The following is a 20,520-nucleotide window of genomic DNA, read 5'->3' as shown; positions in this document are numbered from 1 at the left end:
TTGTGAATTAAGATCCCACAGGCCGCAAGATCCCACAGCCAAAAAAAAAGAAAAAAAGAAAAAAACTGAGGATTATAGAGATTAATTTGTCCAAGGTCACCATTAACAGTAAATGGTAAACCAGGATTTGACCCCAGGCAGTCTGACTTCAGAGAGTATGCTTTTAATGGCCGTTATATAAGGTCTGCTAGTTGTTATATATTTTTTTCTACAGTTAAGCAGATCCCTTTTCTCCTTCAATTCTTTTGGAAAGATGCTGAGCTTTTTTCAAATGTGTTTCTGTGGAAGATCTCTAGCAATTGTATGAAAAGCTATCAACAACTGCTGCAGAGGGTAGCCAACAAAATTATGCTAAGACAATGACAGCCACAAATATAGTCATTTGCAAATCATAATTTTGATCACAGTCATAATTTTGAATAAAGAGAACAAAATATAATATTATTTTTAGTGTTATTTAATTCTTTCTTCTTTCCCTTCACCTAGTGCCGATCATTCAGTGCAATCGACAGCTGGGGGAATTAAATGCTTTCTTCTTTGGAGACTGTAATACCCTAAAATCCAATTAGCTTAAACCAATTAAAATGCTGTTTTTAAAGCCAAGGCATTTCCAGGAGGTTGCTGTTAACTGTGGAGCATTTTTCAAAATCATGCAAAGAAGAAAAGAAATGCCTATATCAGAGTATATTTGTAAACTCCAGAGTTCCACCTATGTGAACATAATGTCAATTTTTGGATCAGAAGTTCTCACAGTGTGGTCCCTGGACCAGCAGTATCAGCATCACCTGGGAACTTGTTAGAAAAGATGATTCTACTGCCCACCGCACGCCTACTGTCTCAGAAACCCATGGGGGTGGAGCCCTGCAAACTGTGGTTGAATGTGACCTGCAGGTGATTCCAATGCATGCTAAAGCTTGAGAACTGCTATTATAGTCATTGTGCTACCAAAATAACTGCAACTCAGACTTACAGGTGTAACTGTCCCGTTTATCATTCCTCTAGTTAAATACTAAAAAATACCTGCAGTTTACAAGCATTATTTATATGTTTTCCCATATTACAGTTTTGCCTGTCATGAAATTAGATGTAAATTTTTTTTTAAAGTGTTGTTCGAAAAGAAGGCTGATCTTTACTATGTATTATAGTCTGTATTTCATTCTCAGTCCTAAATCAGCATGTCTGGGCACACTGCTGAGTTGCTAAAAAGTCTCAGAACCTTTAGATGTGTACTACTCTCAGCTTGAAAACTGCCTCTGTTTACATTCACTACCTTCTTATATTTTATAACATTTATTTTATGCTTCCTTGGGTAAAATAAATGTCTTTAAAATGTGAGGTAGATAATATTTGAATCAGTAATAACATAAAGCTTTTCTAACAATGTGGAAAATAGCACTTACCTAAATAGTAATTGTACTATCAAAATAAAATTTCATTTGCACAGTAAGTTTCTATTTACACTTGCTGTTTTAGGCAGTAAAGAGAATATGAACTGTAAGTCTAGAATCCTGAGAGAGATTTTCCTCTTCTTCCTGATATATGGTACGCTTTGCATCCTGTGATTCATAATCCACTTGGGTCGTGAAACATTGATGAAGGGAAGCCAGTGACAGTAATGGAGTCCTGTTAGGTCAGGCTTCACAGGACAGACAGATCATATTTCACTGGTGAAAAGTGCCTCTAATAAAAGGAGGTGCCTTGGGAAAAAATATTAGTGCTTTCTCTTTCTTCTCCTAATGTCATTCATGATATTATTGTATAAATGCACAAAGTTTATTTCTTACTACGTGCCCACATTTTTAAAAATTTATTTGTTTATTTCATTCATGAAGGAACCAGCAGGAAGACAAAAGAATTGGTTCCAAAAGCAAAGGATTAAGGAACAGAGATTTATATAGCCAGTTGGGAAAGAAATGCCAAAATAAGTTTACCAAGTTAGATGTATGATTGATTAACTTTCTACACGACAGTAAAGAACTGTCATCTTTGGGGTTAACTTCTCTACCAGGCTATTCCACCCGAACAAGCTATCAATTCTAAAAGGTTATAAATCATCTGCACCTTTATATTTGTTAATCAAATATATTGTCACCCAAGAATGTCAGATGAGGGTTGAAGTGGGCTGAATGGTGACCCCCCAAAAGGTATGTTCACATTCTAATCTCTGGAACCTGTATCAATCTCCCCCTTCCTGCCTCGATTGTCTGGGTTAGAAAAAGGTAGTAGCTTCCACAGGGCCCAGAGAATAAAGGAGGATGCTTGTTCGTGATGGCCACTGGGCCTGGCCTACCAGAGAGCAAGGCACTGATGCCAGGGCAGGCCCCGACCTGCCCTCGTGGTCCTCCCATTTCGGACCACAGGCGCTGCTCCAGAGGTCTCAACGCTGAGCTGCTCACAGGTCTTGCTCTTTACTAGGCACCCCACCTGGGCATCCTGCAGCCACTCCCCACCCCCCGAACCAGGGCTTGCTAGCACAGAGCTCTGCCACTCCAGGCACAGGACAAAAAACAAGTCCCTCCCAATCTACAAACCCTCCTTAGACTCCAGTCTGGCCAGGAGACCTTGAGAGAAATATCTTTAATTCAGTCATTCATATATTACCAGACAACATATTTTCAACCAATATTTGCTGATTATTTATGGAGCACCAACTATTTGCAGGAGATGCCAGGGATACAGCAGGGAATAAATACATCAAGGAGGAGAAAACATATAATATATATTAATGTTCAAATAAATTAACCTTTCACATTCATTAAAGCAAAATGCAGTCTAAGACTGTTATTTATGCTCAGAAATTTTCCTAATAATTACTTTATTTTTATTTTCAGCCCACAGTCTTTTAGACGGCTTCTTGGCTAACACCCTCAACCATGCATGAACCTCCAAGGGACAGCTTTTCTATATTTTGCATCTTCCTAAAATGGCCGGTTGAGCACAGCCTCCCGTGAGAGGCAGTGTGTTCAGTGTTTAGGCACATGGCCCAGAAGCACCAGCCCTACCACTTCACTAGCTGTGAGACTAGGGGCAAGTTTTAATTAATTGCTCTCTGTGCCTCAAAATCATGGAGTTAATGGTAGGACCCACCTCAGGCTGCTGAAAAGACAACATGAGTTATAGTAAGTAAAGGACTTGAAGCAGCATCTGGCATTTAGTGAGCCCTGGTTTTCCCACTGTATAATCATTAAAGAGGGGGGTTCCTCTTGAGGACCAGTGATGGTGGGGAAGGAATGAAAAGCAGCTGAGTGGAACAGATGGTAAGTGCTGGGTGAAGAGCAAAGTTTCACTGTAGTTTTGGTTCTCAAACATGACTGCTCTTCAAAATCACCACAGGAGCTTTTCAAACTTAATTTAATTTTCAAACTTAATTAAATTCCTGGGCTCCACCTTCAGAGGTCACTTCGTTGGTCTGGGGTGGGACCCAAGCCTGTTCAAGTAATTCCCATAGAAGTGGAGATTGAGCATCCCTGCAGGACAGCAATGTACCACCTGGCCGAGGAGCCACGCCTGCCCTGCAGTGAAAGGGGGCGGGGACTCCACTCCAAGCCTCTCTCCTCCTCCTCCCCAGGCCTAGCTGCCTTAGCAGTGCAATCCCTCCTCCCGCAGTCCGTCCACAGGCATCCTTGGGGCATGCATCGCTTGTCATGCCCTGGGCTTGGCATGGGGCAGTACAAAAGTTATCAGACAAAATCTTATCCACGTGGACCTCACAGCAGAGAAAGAAGATAGAGAAGAAAGCAAGCAGTTACGTGGAGAAAAATTGAAACACTGTGAATGCTCATAGAGCTCTTAATCGATGTACCGTATATACTTACTAGGAAATCCCTGGGAGAGACTGAGCTAGATCTGTAAGTACAAAATGTGGAGACTCTCCAAGGTACCTTGTTGAGTAGAAAAAGGTAAACCACAGAACAGCATATCGTTTATGTTTCAAAAACCTTTTTGAAACACGTTACGATATTCTATCTATGGGTCCATAAATATATGTAACTTCAAAGAAAAAAGGTCTAGAATTACACCTCTTATTTTCCATGATTAATTTTTTTTCAAAAAGAATGTATTCATTGTTTGTGAAATTTAAAATAATAAAAATTTTTAAATTCCAGCAAACTCTTTGTGGGGGTCTTCTGGAAATATTTGCATTTAGCTAAGTTAAGATGTATATCACATTGCCTGTTAATTGTGACAAAGCAGTTGGCATTACCAGACATGATTTTATCTAAGTGACTATTATTGAGCAGAGAGCAATGTCCTGAGGAAATGGGACGTGAGACAGATGTGTGCCAGCAGAGAGAAGGCAAAAGAAAGAGAATTCGGCACAAAACTCAGCTGAGTATAAGGAGAAAGACCTAGCAGCTACCTTCCATGTCTGCAACTTTCACAGTTTCACCTGAGCCTGGTCCTCCTAACAAGCTGAAAGCTCGAACATCAGCTTCCAGGTCTAGCCTACTAATAGAGATTCTCCATCTTAGCTGCATATTGGAATCACATGGGGAGACTTACTAAACTATCAATGCCTTGAACCAAGACCAATGAAAAGTAAGGTCTTTGGGAGGTTGGGCCTGGGCGTTGTTTTTAATACGACCAGGGCTGCGACTCACTGTTCGAAGATGCATGCGTGCACCCTCCCAGTTTGGACACTCTAATGCTTGAAAAGTACTCCAAAAATGGCATCAGTTGCAGGTGCTTCTTAAACTCTAGGGGACTATGGGAAAAGGAAAAATATTTGTATTTTTGTATTATGTGATTCTGAAACGATAACACCATGTGTTCGGTTTATTTCAGGCTCGACTGACCAAAGAACAGCGCTGGGGAAGTACATTGCTTTCCAGAAACCACTCCTTAGAAGAGGAATTTGAAAGGGCAAAAGCAGCAGTGGAGGTAAGTTTTTTGGTTTGTTTTTCTGTTTCATGTTTCTGAGAGTGGAATTCAAAAAAATCAAACTTCAAGATACAGATGAAATGGGTCTTTATAGACATGAAATAATCATGACTATGATTGTTAGAATGAGACGTGTTACCAGAGAACTTTTGACTTCCCACCCGGGGTGACTAATAGATGTCACCTCTTATGCCAATTCTGTGGTAGATTAGCAGTGACTTCTGGAGTCTTGAGTCAGAAAACTCTGAGCCTTGCGTGCATCCCATGATGAACCTATGCTATGCATTTGCTATGCTTCTGTGAAGCCAGGGTTCATGCCTGATGTTTTTATCTCTCTGGCATCTAGCACAATGTCGGAAACATAGGTTTTACTACCCCTGAAATAGTATACATTTTTCTAACTGGGTCGGGAAAAAAGGCAGGGCTGAGATATTCTAATCAATGGATAGCCCATCTGGCTTGAGCCATAATTTTTTTCTACTGTTAAGGGTGTCCAAAACAATGACAATGTTGATAAATCAAATGAAACATTTAATTTGAACATTACTTTCCTTATTTAGCCTTCTAAAGAGAGCTAGAGAGAGGGAGAGAGAAGGAGGAAAGAAAGGGAAAAGGGAAGCCAAAAAAAGTATCCTTTGCTGTTTTTTATGCATTTCCGTGCTGGGTAGACGCGCAAAGAGTGCATCACAGGTGCCATCTATGATTCCCACCAAAGCTTTGCTAGAAGACTGAGAGTTGAGCTTTTCACCCAACCCAAGTATGAACTTGCCAGGACCTCTATTTCTATTACTGATGTGAAATCTTGAAAACTGAAAGTACTCCTGTAATATAGTTCATTTATGTGGCCATCTTACCTCTAGAATTTGGATGAAATTATTATACTACAGGCAGTCTTTCAGTAACTCCATACTTGAAGTGCAATTAAATTATACTTTCAATTTAATATTAAAAAGATTCTTTATATTCTAGGAAATAATTCCAGCCAAATTTCCTATCATCTTTCAGAAACCTAATAAGAGAACACTTTTATCTCATCACAATACAATCCACCCAAATGTCTTCTTTTAATTTTAACTTTTTTAATTAAAATAAAAGTTAAGGCATATTTAGTGCTCTTGAACATGATCAACTGATAGCTTTGATTGAGACCAGCTGAGTTCAATCAAGTTGTTCAACTGCATGGAGCCTGTAGCTCAGTTTATCTTAAATGTAGATTTTTCCAGACTTAAGAGCTAATTTAAGCTTTCTTTTGAGCTCCTACTGTGTATAGGACACTGAATTAGCATTAAAAAGATGATTTAGAACCATAGAATCTTGGAGCAGTAAAGACTTTATAATTTATCTGGTCCCATTTATTATTATATTTTAACATCTTTATTGGAGTATAATTGCTTTACAGTGGTATGTTTGTTTCTCTGGTCCCATTTATAATGACACGAGTTCAAACTCAAAAGACTTAATTACAAAGACTTAATTACAAAATAACATATCAACAAGGAAAAAATTGTTTATCTGTGTATCTATTCATAAAATCACTTAATCTTAGTTTTGGTAGAGACCTTAGAAGTCATCTATCCCAACCAGGCATACAAAACGAATTTTTTTCTTTTCAAACACACTTGACTATTTATTCAAACATACCCTGTTTCTACTTGAACATTTTCAATTGAGGGCAACTCACTTCTTTTCAAGAAAACCTGTTTCCGTTTTGGACAATCCTAACAATTAAAAAAGCTCTTCCCTGAATTAGGCTGAAATTGGCCTACAAGCAACTACCAGTTTTCTTACCCCTGGCTTTGCCCTCTCTGGAACAAGGCAAAATTAGGTGAATCCCTTCTCTACATGACGCCCATTCACCCCAGGAAGCCTTGTTTTCTCCTGGCTTCTCCTTGTCTCTTTGGAATTGAGAGACCAGAGTTGTTATTCCAACTTGTTGCTAATAACTAAATAACAACAAACATCTTATTAACCAATATAAGTCTCATTTTTCCACACCTCTGTGGTCCTTTCCAGCTGCAAAATCCTAAAATGCTGTAAGTTACTTGAAGTAGTCATTCAGCAAACATTACTGGCTATCTATATGTGCTGGCTGCTGAACTAGGTACAAGAGATAAAGAAATGAGCTAGCTTTGAGTAGTGGTCTAACAATGGCATGGACCAGATGACCAACTCAGACAAGACATTTGCTCCCTTCTACTTTAGTTTCTTCATTATAAGATGAGGGGCTTGGATTTCTAATATATTAAGAATGCTATACATTTGTAGCTTCAAGTGAAGTGAATGGTAAGTACAGATTCCCAGCAAAGCAGAAAATCGTAAGCACATTTGCTCAGCTGGAAGCCTGGAACTGAGAAGCTTCCTTAAGGAATGAGGGAGGATGATGCTGACCAGAAGGTGTGAACAGGTGTGGAGAAAATAGGCGTGAGGCATGGGGGCGGGGTTGTGTTTCACTAAGCTGATGGTAAATCAGACCTTCAAAACTGAACACATACGTGAACTACTTACTTCCCAGCATTATTCTTATCCAGGGTTTAATCTAAATCCATAGTAGAAGACATAATAAAACGGATCCAAGTCTTGGAAATATACATGCCCCTTGACCCAGCCACTTCTTAGAATTTATGCTAGAGATATTATCATGAAAGTTTGCAACATTTTCTCTGTAGAATTTTTTTAAATAGTGAAAATTTGGGAATAGCTCAAGTGTCCCATTACAGAGAATTAACTAAGTTATCATCTCTACAATAAAATGCTATGTAACCATTAAAAACTACATCATAGGGCTTCCCTGGTGGCGCAGTGGTTGAGAGTCAGCCTGCCGATGCAGGGGACACGGGTTCGTGCCCCAGTTCGGGAAGATCCCACATGCCGTGGAGCGGCTGGGCCCGTGAGCCATGGCCGCTGGGCCTGCGCGTCCGGAGCCTGTGCTCCGCAACGGGAGAGGCCACAACGGTGAGAGGCCCGCGTACCGCAAAAAAAAAAAAAAAACCCTACATCATAGAAAAATATGTAACATTATGTAAAAATGTCTAGTGATAATTGGAATAATTTATATACCGACAGTTCTACAATATGATCCCAACTTCGTAAAATGATAGTAGCTTAATACCTAACATGTTAGAATACATACTGTGCCAGGCACCACCTCAGGAGCTTTGCATGGATTCTCAATCCTCACAGCAGTCTTATGAGGAAGGTAATATTACTATTCTCATTCTGCAGATGAGAAAACTGAGGCTTAAAGATATTGCGGACAGTTATGTGGCATTTTATAAGCAATTAAGATAGACTGAAAATGAACAACTCTCATTTAGCAAGTTACAAAGTCAGGATTTTCACCCAGACTCCAGAGTCCATATTCTGAATCACTGCACTGTATAAGCATAAAGAGAGTCAGTGCCCAAACCTTAACAGTAGTTATCCTTGGGTGGCTGGATTTGGAGTGATTTCTTCCATTAGCTACCTATACTTTCCAAATGTTCTATCATAAACATGTATACATTGGTAATCAAGGAAGAAGTGGTAAACTATAGACACATATTAGAGTCTAAGATTCTTAGAACTAAAAGTGCCACATTCTTCAAGACCAATAAAAAAATGGCACCACAGACTAGCTTCATCAGAGACTGTTCTAAACACTAGTAAGACCCAGATGAAAACCATGCCTGGAGCAAGTTGAATTTTTCCAAAGTCTCCATTTTTATATCACTGATTCCAATATTCCTTCTATTTCACATTCTATTCCATTATTAAACCCTCATATTTTTTGGTCATCATCCTGCCTCATGACCTGGCACCTGGTCCTCCTTCTGTGCCTAATCCCCTCACAAGCTCCAGGGGCACTGCTGCGCTCTCTATTCCTCTTGCACAACAGCCTCATTGCCTGCTGTCCCCACTCTTTTTTTTTAAACACTTATTATTTTATTTGACAGATGTTTAAACAGAGGTGAGCATAGGGACTGATTTTTTTTTTAACATCTTTATTGGAGTATAATTGCTTTACAATGGTGTGTTAGTTTCTGCTTTATAACAAAGTGAATCAATTATACATATACATGTGTCCCCATATCTCTTCCCTCTTGCATCTCCCTCCCACCCCCTTGGTGGTCACAAAGCACCAAGCTGATCTCCCTGTGCTATGCAGCTGCTTCCCACTAGCTATCTATTTTATGTGTGGTAGTGTATATATGTCCATGCCACTCTCTCACTTTGTCCCAGCTAACCCTTCCCCCTCCCCATATCCTCAAGTCCATTCTCTAGTAGGTCTGTGTCTTTATTTCTGTCTTGCCCCTAGGTTCTTCATGACCATTTTTTTCTTTTAGATTCCATATATATGTGTTAGCATACGGTATTTGTTTTTCTCTTTCTGACTTACTTCACTCTGTATGACAGACTCTAGGTCCATCCACCTCACTACAAATAACTCAGTTTCATTTCTTTTTATGGCTGAGTAATATTCCATTGTATATATGTGCCACATCTTCTTTATCCATTCATCTGTTGGTGGACACTTAGGTTGCTTCCATGTCCTGGCTATTGTAAATAGAGCTGCAGGGAACATTGTGGTACATGACTCTTTTTGCCTTTTTTTTTTTTTTTTTTTTTTGCGGGCCTCTCACTGTTGTGGCCTCTCCCATTGCGGAGCACAGGCTCCAGACGCCCAGGCCCAGCGGCCATGGCTCACGGGCCCAGCCGCTCCACAGCATGTGGGATCCTCCCGGACCGGGGCACGAACCCGTGTCCCCTGCATCGGCAGGCGGATTCTCAACCACTGCGCCACCAGGGAAGCCCCCATGACTCTTTTTGAATTATGGTTTTCTCAGGGTATATGCCCAGTAGTGGGATTGCTGGGTCATATGGCAGTTCTATTTGTAGTTTTTTTTTTTTTTTATTTGTAGTTTTTTAAGGAACCTCCATACTGTTCTCCATAGTGGCTGTATCAATTTACATTCCCACCAACAGTGCAAGAGGGTTCCTTTTTCTCCACACCCTCTCCAGCATTTATTGTTTGTAGATTTTTTGATGATGGCCATTCTGACTGGTGTGAGGTAATATCTCATTGTAGTTTTGATTTGCATTTCTCTAATGATTAATGATGTTGAGCATTCTTTCATGTGTTTGTTGGCAACCTGTATACCTTCTTTGGAGAAATGTCTATTTAGGTCTTCTGCCCATTTTTGGATTAGGTTGTTTGTTTTTTTGATATTGAGCTGCATGAGCTGCTTGTAAATTTTGGAGATTAATCCTTTGTCAGTTGCTTCATTTGCAACTATTTTCTCCCATTCTGAGGGTTGTCTTTTTGTCCTGTTTATGGTTTCCTTTGCCGTGCAAAAGCTTTGAAGTTTCATTAGGTCCCATTTGTTTATTTTTGTTTTGATTTCCTTTTCTCTAGGAGGTGGATCAAAAAGGATCTTGCTGTGATTTATGTCATGGAGTGTCCTGCCTATGTTTTCCTGTAAGAGCTTAATAGTGTCTGGCCTTACATTTAGGTCTTTAATCCATTTTGAGTTTATCTTTGTGTATGGTGTTAGGGAGTGTTCTAATTTCATTCTTTTACATGTAGCTGTCCAGTTTTCCCAGCACCACTTATTGAAGAGGCTGTCCTTTCTCCACTGTATATTCTTGCCTCCTTTATCAAATATAAGGTGACCATATGTGCGTGGGTTTATCTCTGGGCTTTCTATCCTGTTCCATTGATCTATATATCTGTTTTTGTGCCAGTACCATACTGTCTTGTTTAGTAACTTTGTAGTATAGTCTGAAGTCTGGGAGCCTGATTCCTCCAGCTCCGTTTTTCTTTCTCAAGATTGCTTTGGCTATTCGGGGTCTTTTGTGTTTCCATACAAATTGTGAACTTTTTTGTTCTAGTTCTGCCCCACTCTGTCTTTCCTCTGCAGGGAACATTCTTCCCCCAGATCCTCATGTGGCAGGGTCCTTCTTGTCATTCACATTTTAGCTTGAGTGTCAACACCTCAGAAAAGCTGAACCTGACCACCTGTTGCTATCACAGCACCTAGAGTTTTGTTTTTCATCCTTATATTTATCACTTCATCTTTGCTTATTTGTTTTTATTTATCTGTTTGTTCTCTGTCCACTTTAAAATGTAACCTCTGTGAGGAAAGGAAACTTCTCTCTTATTTAACACTGTACCCCAATATCTAAAACAGTGCCTAGTACCTAGTAAGTATTTAATATTTTTTGAATTAATGGATGGATGGCTAACTGTTAATCACCTAATGTGAGAAACACTTCTATCTATTGTTGCTTATAAAGTGCCGTATCACCTTCTAATGTAATTTAGTATTTGCATTTTCATAGCTGATGTAAACAATCAATTCTGTCTGTGACGTATGGATTTCTACCAGGGACTGTAATGAAGTGTCCTCTGTGGCTGTCTCAATCTCGGTGTCAGTGAGTGAGACACATTTATTACAATGCAGGTAACACCAACCAATCTTGCCATGGAGTAACATTGGGCATGTTTTATACTCTGCATGGTATGAACTAGGCTATGCTTACACTATGTAATACCTGACAACATGCGATTAAACTAACGTTGAGCTAAAATGCCCTAAAATTCCATCTCTTCTACTAAAGACAACTAACACCGCGTGCACATTTATTGCATATCTTATGTGACCTGGGAACCTGTTTATGTGTGAAGACTAACATTGCTTAAGCCCAGGTTGAACGGTTAGATCTTGTGAGGCCTTATGTGGGTGAAGCTTTTTGCCTGCGTATTTTACATTTTATCACTGCAAATTCATCTCGGCTCAGCGTATTGTAGTTTTAGGACAAAGAGCCAAATACTTCTATTTGGGGCTTTAAAAATAATGCCTCTTCCCTGAAGGAGCTTCCTCCATACTTCTTCCTGCATTTTCTTCCTAGCCAGAAGCCTAAACACTCTGTCAGCTACAACAGGTCCCTGGGAAAGATGCACTGGGAGGCACAGAATTGAGAAGCAGGGAAGGAGCCCCAGGGGCTCAGGAACAGAGATCCCTAGAGCGACCTGTGCTGCGTCAACAGAGGAGAGAGGAGGTCACGTGGGCAGGCAGCACACCTGCAACAACACATCAAAAATACCTCTTATCACTGTCAGCACGGAGGGAAAGAGCCAGCCAGCATCTGGCACTGTGTTTAGCTAGTTAGTCTCTCTAGATGCCTCAGCCTTCAAAATAAACTGGATGTAGCAACAAATTCATCAAACATGTTTGAAACTCCTTCTGTGGGCCAGGCACTGGGCTAGGTGCTAGGAATAGAAAATTGAGTAAGATAGCTCTGCCCTTAAAGATCTGGAAGAATTGCAGGTATTTTGCAGCTCAGGAGATCATCAAGTACAGTTTATCCCATGGTATAGTTCATCAGTCCCCAACCTTTTTAGCACCAGGGACCGGTTTCGTGGAAGACAATTTTTCCATGGACCAAGGTTTGCGGGGGGATAGTTTTGGGATGATTCAAGTGCATTACATCTATTGTGCACTTTATTATTACGTTGTAATTTATAATGGAATAATTATACAACTCACCATAATGCTGACAGGAGGTGGAGCTCAGGCAGTAGTGCAAGCGATGGGGAGTGGCTGTAAATGCAGATGAAGCTTTGCTCACTCTCCTGCTGCTCACCTCCAGCTCTGCAGCCCGGTTCCTAACAAGCCATGGACTGGTACCAGTCCATGGCCGGGGGGTTTGGGACCCCTGGTATAGTTATTGTGGATTTACACATTCATCTCCACATGGAGATTTTGAACTCTTACAGGTGAGACCGTGTCTTATCTTTATGTTCTTAGCACCTTTCAGAGAGGCTGGTACAGAACGAGGCCCCACAAACTTTTGCTGGATAAATAAATGAACATATTAGCAACTTATTCCTCTAATGCATTTATTTCACCTAAGTATCTCTTCGTTAATGTGTGTTTAAGAAATGTCACTAACTTACTAACAGAAGATGAACTTTGTGCCCTGACAAGCATCATTGAAAGCTCCCTCCTAACTTCCCATTTCTATGTCCTATCTCAAAGGACATAACTCTCAAGGTAACTCTCCTTCAGACTCCAGGCTAACTTTCCCTCAGCAGCACCATATGAAAAAGCACAGGCAAATTGGTAATTACTGTTTAAGAACAAGATAGTGAAAGAGTTTAATGCTAACTAGAAATTCCTTGGTCTGGAAATGTGAGTGACCTTCTTTATCTCTAAGTTTAACTAGGAAATGTCATGTTCAAAACAATGTAACATCAGATAAGCACCTCAGAAATATTAAATGACTGAAGGGAATTGGAGACTATTTTGAACTCCTTTTGTTAATATAGGATCATGTAAGAAACTTCTGACTTGGGTGCCCGCCTACCAAGAAGATTATCTGTCTCTACCACCCCCTCATATTTTCTCTTGCTTTCTATGACAGTGTAACCTCTTCGAAGTAGGTGGAAGAGATTAATGGATTAAACACTACTTAAATCACTCTGACTTAAATTCAATATTCAAAAGAGAGAAAATCTTCTGAAAATATATGGAAACATTCTTTGGGCAATATTGAAGGAATCTTGAGGTTAACTTCTTAAGATTTCCTAAAGCTTAGCACGTCATGTTAGCTAACATGCTTCCCACGTCAAAGTGTAGAAAGATCACATAAAGATTAGATGTGTTGTGAGTTCATTAGGAAACTGGCAATGTTGATCTCATAATGAGTCAATATTCTTCCATTTTAAACAAAGAAAAGTTGATTCTCAAAAACGATATGAAGCATAGATGAGACTTAATGTCGAGTGACTTATGATAAACCCACATAGGTGAAATGGGTGAAAGTATAAAGACATGTAGGATGGTCTGAGATAAATTTAAGGATAAGTAATCTATTTAAAGGAAGAGAGATAGAGTCCACCCATAATTTAAATCAGTGTTTTAAACAGTTACCATATTCTTTCACTCTCCCTTGATATCCATTGTGTAAATACCAAAGTAATTAAATCTGACTTGACCCTTTTTTTAAATTATTTTTATTGGGGTATAGTTAATTTACAGTGTTGTGTTAGTTTCAGGTGTACAGCAAAGTGAATCTGTCATACATATACATGTATCCTCTCTTTTTTAGGTTCTTTTCCCATACAGGCCATTACAGAGCATTGAGTAGAGTTCCTTGTGCTGTGTAGTAGGTCCTTATTGGTTATCTATTTTATATATAGTAGTGACTTGACCCATTCTAACAAAATTTCAGTTATCCACAGATTGGTCTTCTAGACCATCATATTTGCAGACAAGCTCCAGACCAAAAAGTAGCTAGGATAAATTCCCTTAACACCCAGACTAGCAGGCAGATCTGCTCAATGCCACCATTTAGGGTCCCAGGTCCCTTGCCATTTGTTTCCCCTCGACCCCTTAGGGTATTATCCTCCCCTGCATGGTCAAAGCCAAGTCACAAGTGTGTTGTTTCTCCAGCCCCCACCAGGGGAAGGAGAGCTTGAAGGAGGCAGGCCCACCTTCCTAGAAGCTCTGGCCCAGATCTCATCTGGTCACGCTTAGTCAAACACATCCCTCCACCACCACCCATGCCCCAAACTGCAAGGGAGGCTGGGAAACGGCCACAGTTCTACCACCACAGAAGAAAGGAAAGTGTATTTTGACTGACAGCTAGCAGTCTCTGCCACAGGTACCCTCCAGCTCTGATATTTGGAGGAATATTAGAAAGCCTCTCAATATCTCTTTCTCTCTCCTGGATTTTTTTTACTTTTAGGACCAACTATTAAATAATTTTCTAGGAATTTTATTTCTGTAGGAGGAATAATGTAAGTCTATTTATCTGGAACATACAAAACCCCATCACGTTGTTTTTTTTAATTGAAGTATAGTTGATTTACAATGTTGTGTTAGTTTCTGGTGTACAGAAAAGTGATTCAGTTATACACACACACATATACTTTTTCATATTCTTTTCCATTATGGTTTACTATGGGATATTGACTATAATTCCCTGTGCTATACAGTAGGACCTTGTTGTTTATCTGTTTTATATATAGTAGTTTGTGTCTGCTAATCCCAAACTCCTAATTTATCCCTCCCCCAGCCCTCTTTCCCCTTTGGTAACCATAAATTTGTTTTCTATGTCTTCAGAACCCCATCTCTTGCTTAGCAATTCTGTGCCATATAAATCAATCATCACTATTCTATAAAACTTCCTGTAATGTTGAATGTTATTAATCCTGGTTTATTGAGAAGGAACAAAAATGAGATCTGCAGGTTAAATACCTTATTTTTGTCAAATAGTGAAGTCAGGGGTTAAAATAATTCTAGTCTTTAATGCTATATTCAGGTCAGTAGAGCTATCTGCCTATGTTGGTTTCAAAAGGTTTTCATAAAATCAAAATACTGGATGATGAGAGATGTCTCTTTTTTGATGACAAACACTTATACTTCTCTTTGGTTTAATAAGTAGAACATCAAACACACAACCCTACAGAGTTCTGTAAAGAATCAGTAAACTCCCTGTGGGTAAAGCAAATTTCCTTTATTCATTTGACTAGGGCATATAATATACCACACAATGATGGTACACAGTTGATGTTCCATACATAAATAATTCCTGTTGATTAAGAAAGTGGTTCTTTTCCATGAGGGTAACCAGTCCTCCTTCCTTCTCCCAAATGGTCAATCATCAGCCTCTTAGATCTTGTGTTAGTCAGTGTTCTCCAGAGAAACAGAACCAGTAGGATATAAAGATAGAGATAAAGACAGAGACAGAGACTGAGATTTACTATAAGGAATTGGCTCACACAGTTATGGAGGCTGAGAAGTTCCACAGTGTGCTATCTGAAAGCTGGAGATCCAGAAAAGCTGGTGGTGTAGTTTCAGTCCAAATCCAAAGGCCTGAGGACCAGGAGAGCCAATGGTATAAGTACTAGTCTGAATATAGAAGACCAATGTCCCAGCTCAAGGAGACAAGTAGAAAGAATTCTCCCTTCCTCTGCCTTTTTGCTCTGTTCAGGCCCTCACTGGATTAGATGATGGCAACCTGCATTGGAGAGGGCCACTGCTTTACTCAGTCTACCAATTCAAATGCTAACCTCATATAGAAACAGACACACAGAAATGTTTAACCAAATGTCTGGGTACTCTATGGGCCAGTCAAGTTGACACATAAAATTAACCATCACAGATCTTAATGACATTCCCAGAGATGCCCAGTCTTCTCTGGAACCTCTGGTACTGAACTGTGAGAGATGTCACAGACCATTTTAGAGTTTATGCTTCATGCCAGGGATTCATAGGGCCCACCTCATCACTGTAGAGAAGGGACTGAAATCCAGAGACACTAACAGACTTGCCCAAGCAAACACTGCGGATTACTGGCAGGCAGAACTGGAACGCACATTTGCACATTACCTTGGAGCTGTTGATAAAGGGAGGAACTTCTGAATTCAGATAGTAAACAATATTAAAAATTATTCAAAATTTGAATTTAGTTTAGAGGTGTTTTTCTTACAGGAGATTTCTTTAATATGTTGGTTTTAATTTATATTAAAGTGACTTTGTATTATTTGAAATATACATCAATCCCTGACCTCACAGCTATATTTAATGTACCAAGAGGGCTAGAGGCATAGAGAGAAAGTAAAAGGCAGAGAGGTATTAAAACATAGCTAGAGGCGGGCTTCCCTGGTGGCGCAGTGGTTGAGAGTCCACCTGCCGATGCAGGGGACACGGGTTCGAGCCCCGGTCCGGGAGGATCCCACATGCCGCGGAGCAGCTGGGCCCGTGGGCCATGGCCGCTGGGCCTGCCCATCCGGAGCCTGTGCTCCACAACGGGAGAGGCCACAACAGTGAGAGGCCCGCGTACCGCAAAAAAAGAAAAAAAAGAAACAGCATAGCTAGAAATTGTCAATATCACACATGAGCCACATGCAAATAATTGGAGATGAATTTGACTTCCATTAAAAACTTAATTGCATGGTGAAATCTGAGAATAAAAGGTTTACCGGGATATCCCATCCTAGTTACCATATATCCAAAGAATAAAAATGGATAAATAAATAACCTCAAGTCAAGCCCCCAGATCAGAATATTATGGTTATTAACACCATTTGCTTCCTATATCAAAAAGCTTGGGCAGTCATAGAAAAGGAATGAGCAGTCAAATGTTCTATTTCTGTGACCTGCATGGCTCTGGAGTGAAAACGCAGACGTATACAAGATTGACTACCTGATGTGACTACAGAAGGAAAGTAGATAGATCACTCTACCCTTAAACCTAATTGTGAAAAAATATTTCATTTTCACAGAATAAGTAAAACCAATCCCCTTATTAAACTGAGATGTGTTTCTGTGATGGCAGTGGTGTTTATCGAAGCCATTGATGTAAAGAACACACTTGCAAAAGCTCCATTTCAAGTTAGCCACTTCCTTGTCTAAATCATTTCTTATGACTCATTTGGTATTCTAACGAGAATCTTCCTTTTCAAAATAAGCTGGCTTTTGATACTAAAGCATTCATTCTCTACCTATGCTGAACAGACATTCAATTGTGAGCATCAGATTTAAGTCACCTCATATATTAGGTTTAAGTTTTAATTGGCCAGTTGGCAATAATACAATATGGACTTCGAAATTGGGATTATTGATTTCATTAGTGAAGTTTGATTTTATGGATCCACCAAATCACAATGATTATTTGGATCAGTGATAAAGATTTACCCCATTCAAAATAATAGCTCTGCATTATTATTTTGGATGGCTAAGAATACACACACACATGCACACATACACACGTGCACACATACATACAAATACACACAGACCACTATAAATTTAGGTGAGGTCCTGACTTATTCAGGCAAGGATCCCAAGCACAATGGAAGTGAAGTGGCCACATGAGTGGAAACAAATGCAGCTTCTCTAGAATCTCTAATATGGATGTGCAGCCGTTGCTGACACTAGGTCCACAAGGAAGGCCTTTTACACTTGGGCTTTGTGTCTTTATTCAGGAAGAACTTACATAGTCCATCCTGAATCCATTTGGTTCTCAGGCTAAATGCAGGTGTCAGGAAAGATGGGGCCTCATGCTGTGTGTCCATCACGGGATGGGGAGAAGACGGCAGCAATATGCCCCAGCATCGCCCAACGCCATCAGTACCTCTAGCTCCCCGGATTGCCGGAAAGCCTACTGCTATGCTCAGAGGGATGATCCTAACTTTTACAACATTTTAAAAGTACACATGAACTTTGAGTAAAGAGTAGAAGGAAATGCAAAGGTATCAACAGTAATCAAAAACGTCTCTGGATAGTGAGATTGAGAGATTATTAATTTTCATTGGCAATTTCAGTGGTTTTTAAAAATTATCTATAATGATATAGATATTGATTTCATAAACGTAAGATAAGTTGGGTTTGTTGTTTTTTTTTTTCTTAAAACACGCCCTATGTGTCAGATCAGGGGCAGGAGACTTGGGCTCTATTTCTCCTGGGCCATTCACTGCCCTGGCAGGCTTGGAAAAGTCCTTTTCCTTTTCTGTGCCTCAATTTCTTTATCTGTAACCTGAAACCATTCATTAGATCCGTGATACCCTAATTAGGCTGCCCACTGGAAATACCCGGGGAGCTTCCCCAAATACTGATGCCTGTCCCACTCCACGGTACTCTGATTGCAGCGGCCCTGGCTGTGGGCTGGGTTTGGAAATTTTGAAAAGATCCCCCCAGGTGATTCAGTGTGAAGACAAATTTAGGAACCTCTGGATTTGATGATTTCTAAGGCTGTCTTCTGCTGTCATGATCTGTGAATCTATGATTCTTCACATTTGCCTACGGCCATCCCTGAGTATCAGTTCCATTTTTAGCAGTTGCTAGGAACTAATATTCCAAAACTTTCCTAGGTGACCCATTTCAATGTCTTGCAATCATTTCAATCAGAATATATTTCCTTATGTCTAATCTAAATTCTACTGCAGCAATTTAAGCCATTATGGGAAAAGAGAGTGTCTAGTTCTGATTGGATTTGATGCTGAATTCCTTGCATGAACTTACGTCACTGGATTCAGTTATTTTTCACCTCTAAGTAAATTCTCTAATTACCAGATCTTTACCTAACAAGTTCCTTGTCAAGGTTCTAATGGTGAGGGAGAAACGCAAGGTTACTTACTGCTCTATCACCCAGAGTATACTTTCCAGTTTCTGCCAACATCATTCCTAGATCTGTGTTCCTGTGAAGTTCTTAAGGACAGTATATGTTCAACCTTTAATTTTTTTTAAACCTGGGAATAATAATTTCAAAAAAAAAGATATCACTAGGATTGAAGCATATTTTTAGTAAATAAGCAATCCTCTTCCTTTTTTACCCACTGAATATATATTTATCTTTTCACTTTTTTCCCATTTCTGTCTGTCCTTTATCATCTTAATTGGCCACTGAATTATATAATTTATAACACATTTTATAGTTGATATATATTTTATTATTGGTTGAATATTCCTCTCATGTTTTTACTGTTTTTCTTAGCCTTCTTCCCACATTTTCTCTATCACTCTAGTGTTTTTCCTTCCTTTATTAGTATACTTATTGAAGTTAACAGATTTCAACAAAACGAGTTACAAGGGATATGTCACAAGACATGTTCTGGACAAATACTCAAGGTTCCTCTAAAGTGACTGAAAATACTGTGCCATTTACAAGATAATTCTTTCCCATGCTGAAAAAATAGGGTTTGATACTCTTTACAATTGTACCAGGATTCAGGAAGGATTAATGACAGGAACAAGAGCCCTCTTTTAAAATTTTTCTTAAATAGGCTCCTATTTTAGCTCTGAACACTAGCTCCAAGGCTAACTTTGTTCTTTGTATATTTATGACCATTTGATGTGAACCTTTCTTAGTCTTGTTATGCGTTGTTCGTTTGCAAATGAAAACAGAAACAGTTGCCTATCCGGGTTACAGATTTCTGGGTACAGGGTCCTGATGAAATCTGAACTGTATAGAAGGGATTGGTTCTACATCACAGCTGTGTCACATCTGTGTTTTAGCAGCCACTTTGAGAAATTGATGGTGCATGTGTAATACTGCCTCATTGTTAAACATGAGATTGATTGAGCAGCATTGTAATCCAGTAAAATTATTCCAATTCATTGGACTTCTTCACGACCTTTATAGGATCTTTGAAATATTTTCAAAAGAACAGGAGCATTTTACATGAATCCACTGAATGATACTGATTGTTTAAGGAAGCTTTATGATATGACTTTGAACCATGCTGTATGCTTTTTATCTCCTCTACACTGTGGATATGTAAATTGTCTCTGTGGTGAAATGGTGATGTTTCTAAAGCCTTGTCAAAGGAGGTTTCTCTTGTATAAAATATGGATGAGATGTGCACAGAACAGAAGGCATCTTCTGTTTCAGTAAAATAAGCACAAGTAGAGAGCTCCAAACATGCTGTGCCACTTTGTTCTGTGGGTTTGGTAAACTAACCAGAAACCTGCTCATAGAATTTGGGGGGATAATACATAAACTAGGGAGAATGTAAAGTCGCCTAGGAAGTTGAATTGATCCTCACAAATTGAATGGTGCCGTCATGTATTTGTTTTAAAAAAGCATTACACTTGTTAAGTGACTATTATTTTCACACTCTACATTAGGCACTAGAGATACCGAAATGAGAGA

General features: G+C 39.5%; 1 protein-coding gene across 21 annotated transcripts in view; it reads left to right on the top strand.

The window, feature by feature from the left end:
* The window catches only part of PEX5L (peroxisomal biogenesis factor 5 like), a 538,178-nt gene that overhangs the window by 450,585 nt on the left and 67,073 nt on the right, over positions 1–20,520 (top strand). For all 21 annotated transcript variants that reach the window (XM_067034079.1, XM_067034076.1, XM_067034078.1 and 18 more), the window contains one exon: positions 4,786–4,881. In XM_067034079.1, coding sequence (XP_066890180.1) covers positions 4,786–4,881 — 96 coding nt within the window. The remainder of the gene's footprint in view (positions 1–4,785; positions 4,882–20,520) is intronic.

The sequence above is a fragment of the Kogia breviceps genome, chromosome 5, assembly GCF_026419965.1.
Source record: "Kogia breviceps isolate mKogBre1 chromosome 5, mKogBre1 haplotype 1, whole genome shotgun sequence".
NCBI lineage: Eukaryota > Metazoa > Chordata > Mammalia > Artiodactyla > Physeteridae > Kogia > Kogia breviceps.
This window is presented reverse-complemented; position numbering and strand designations above follow the sequence as displayed.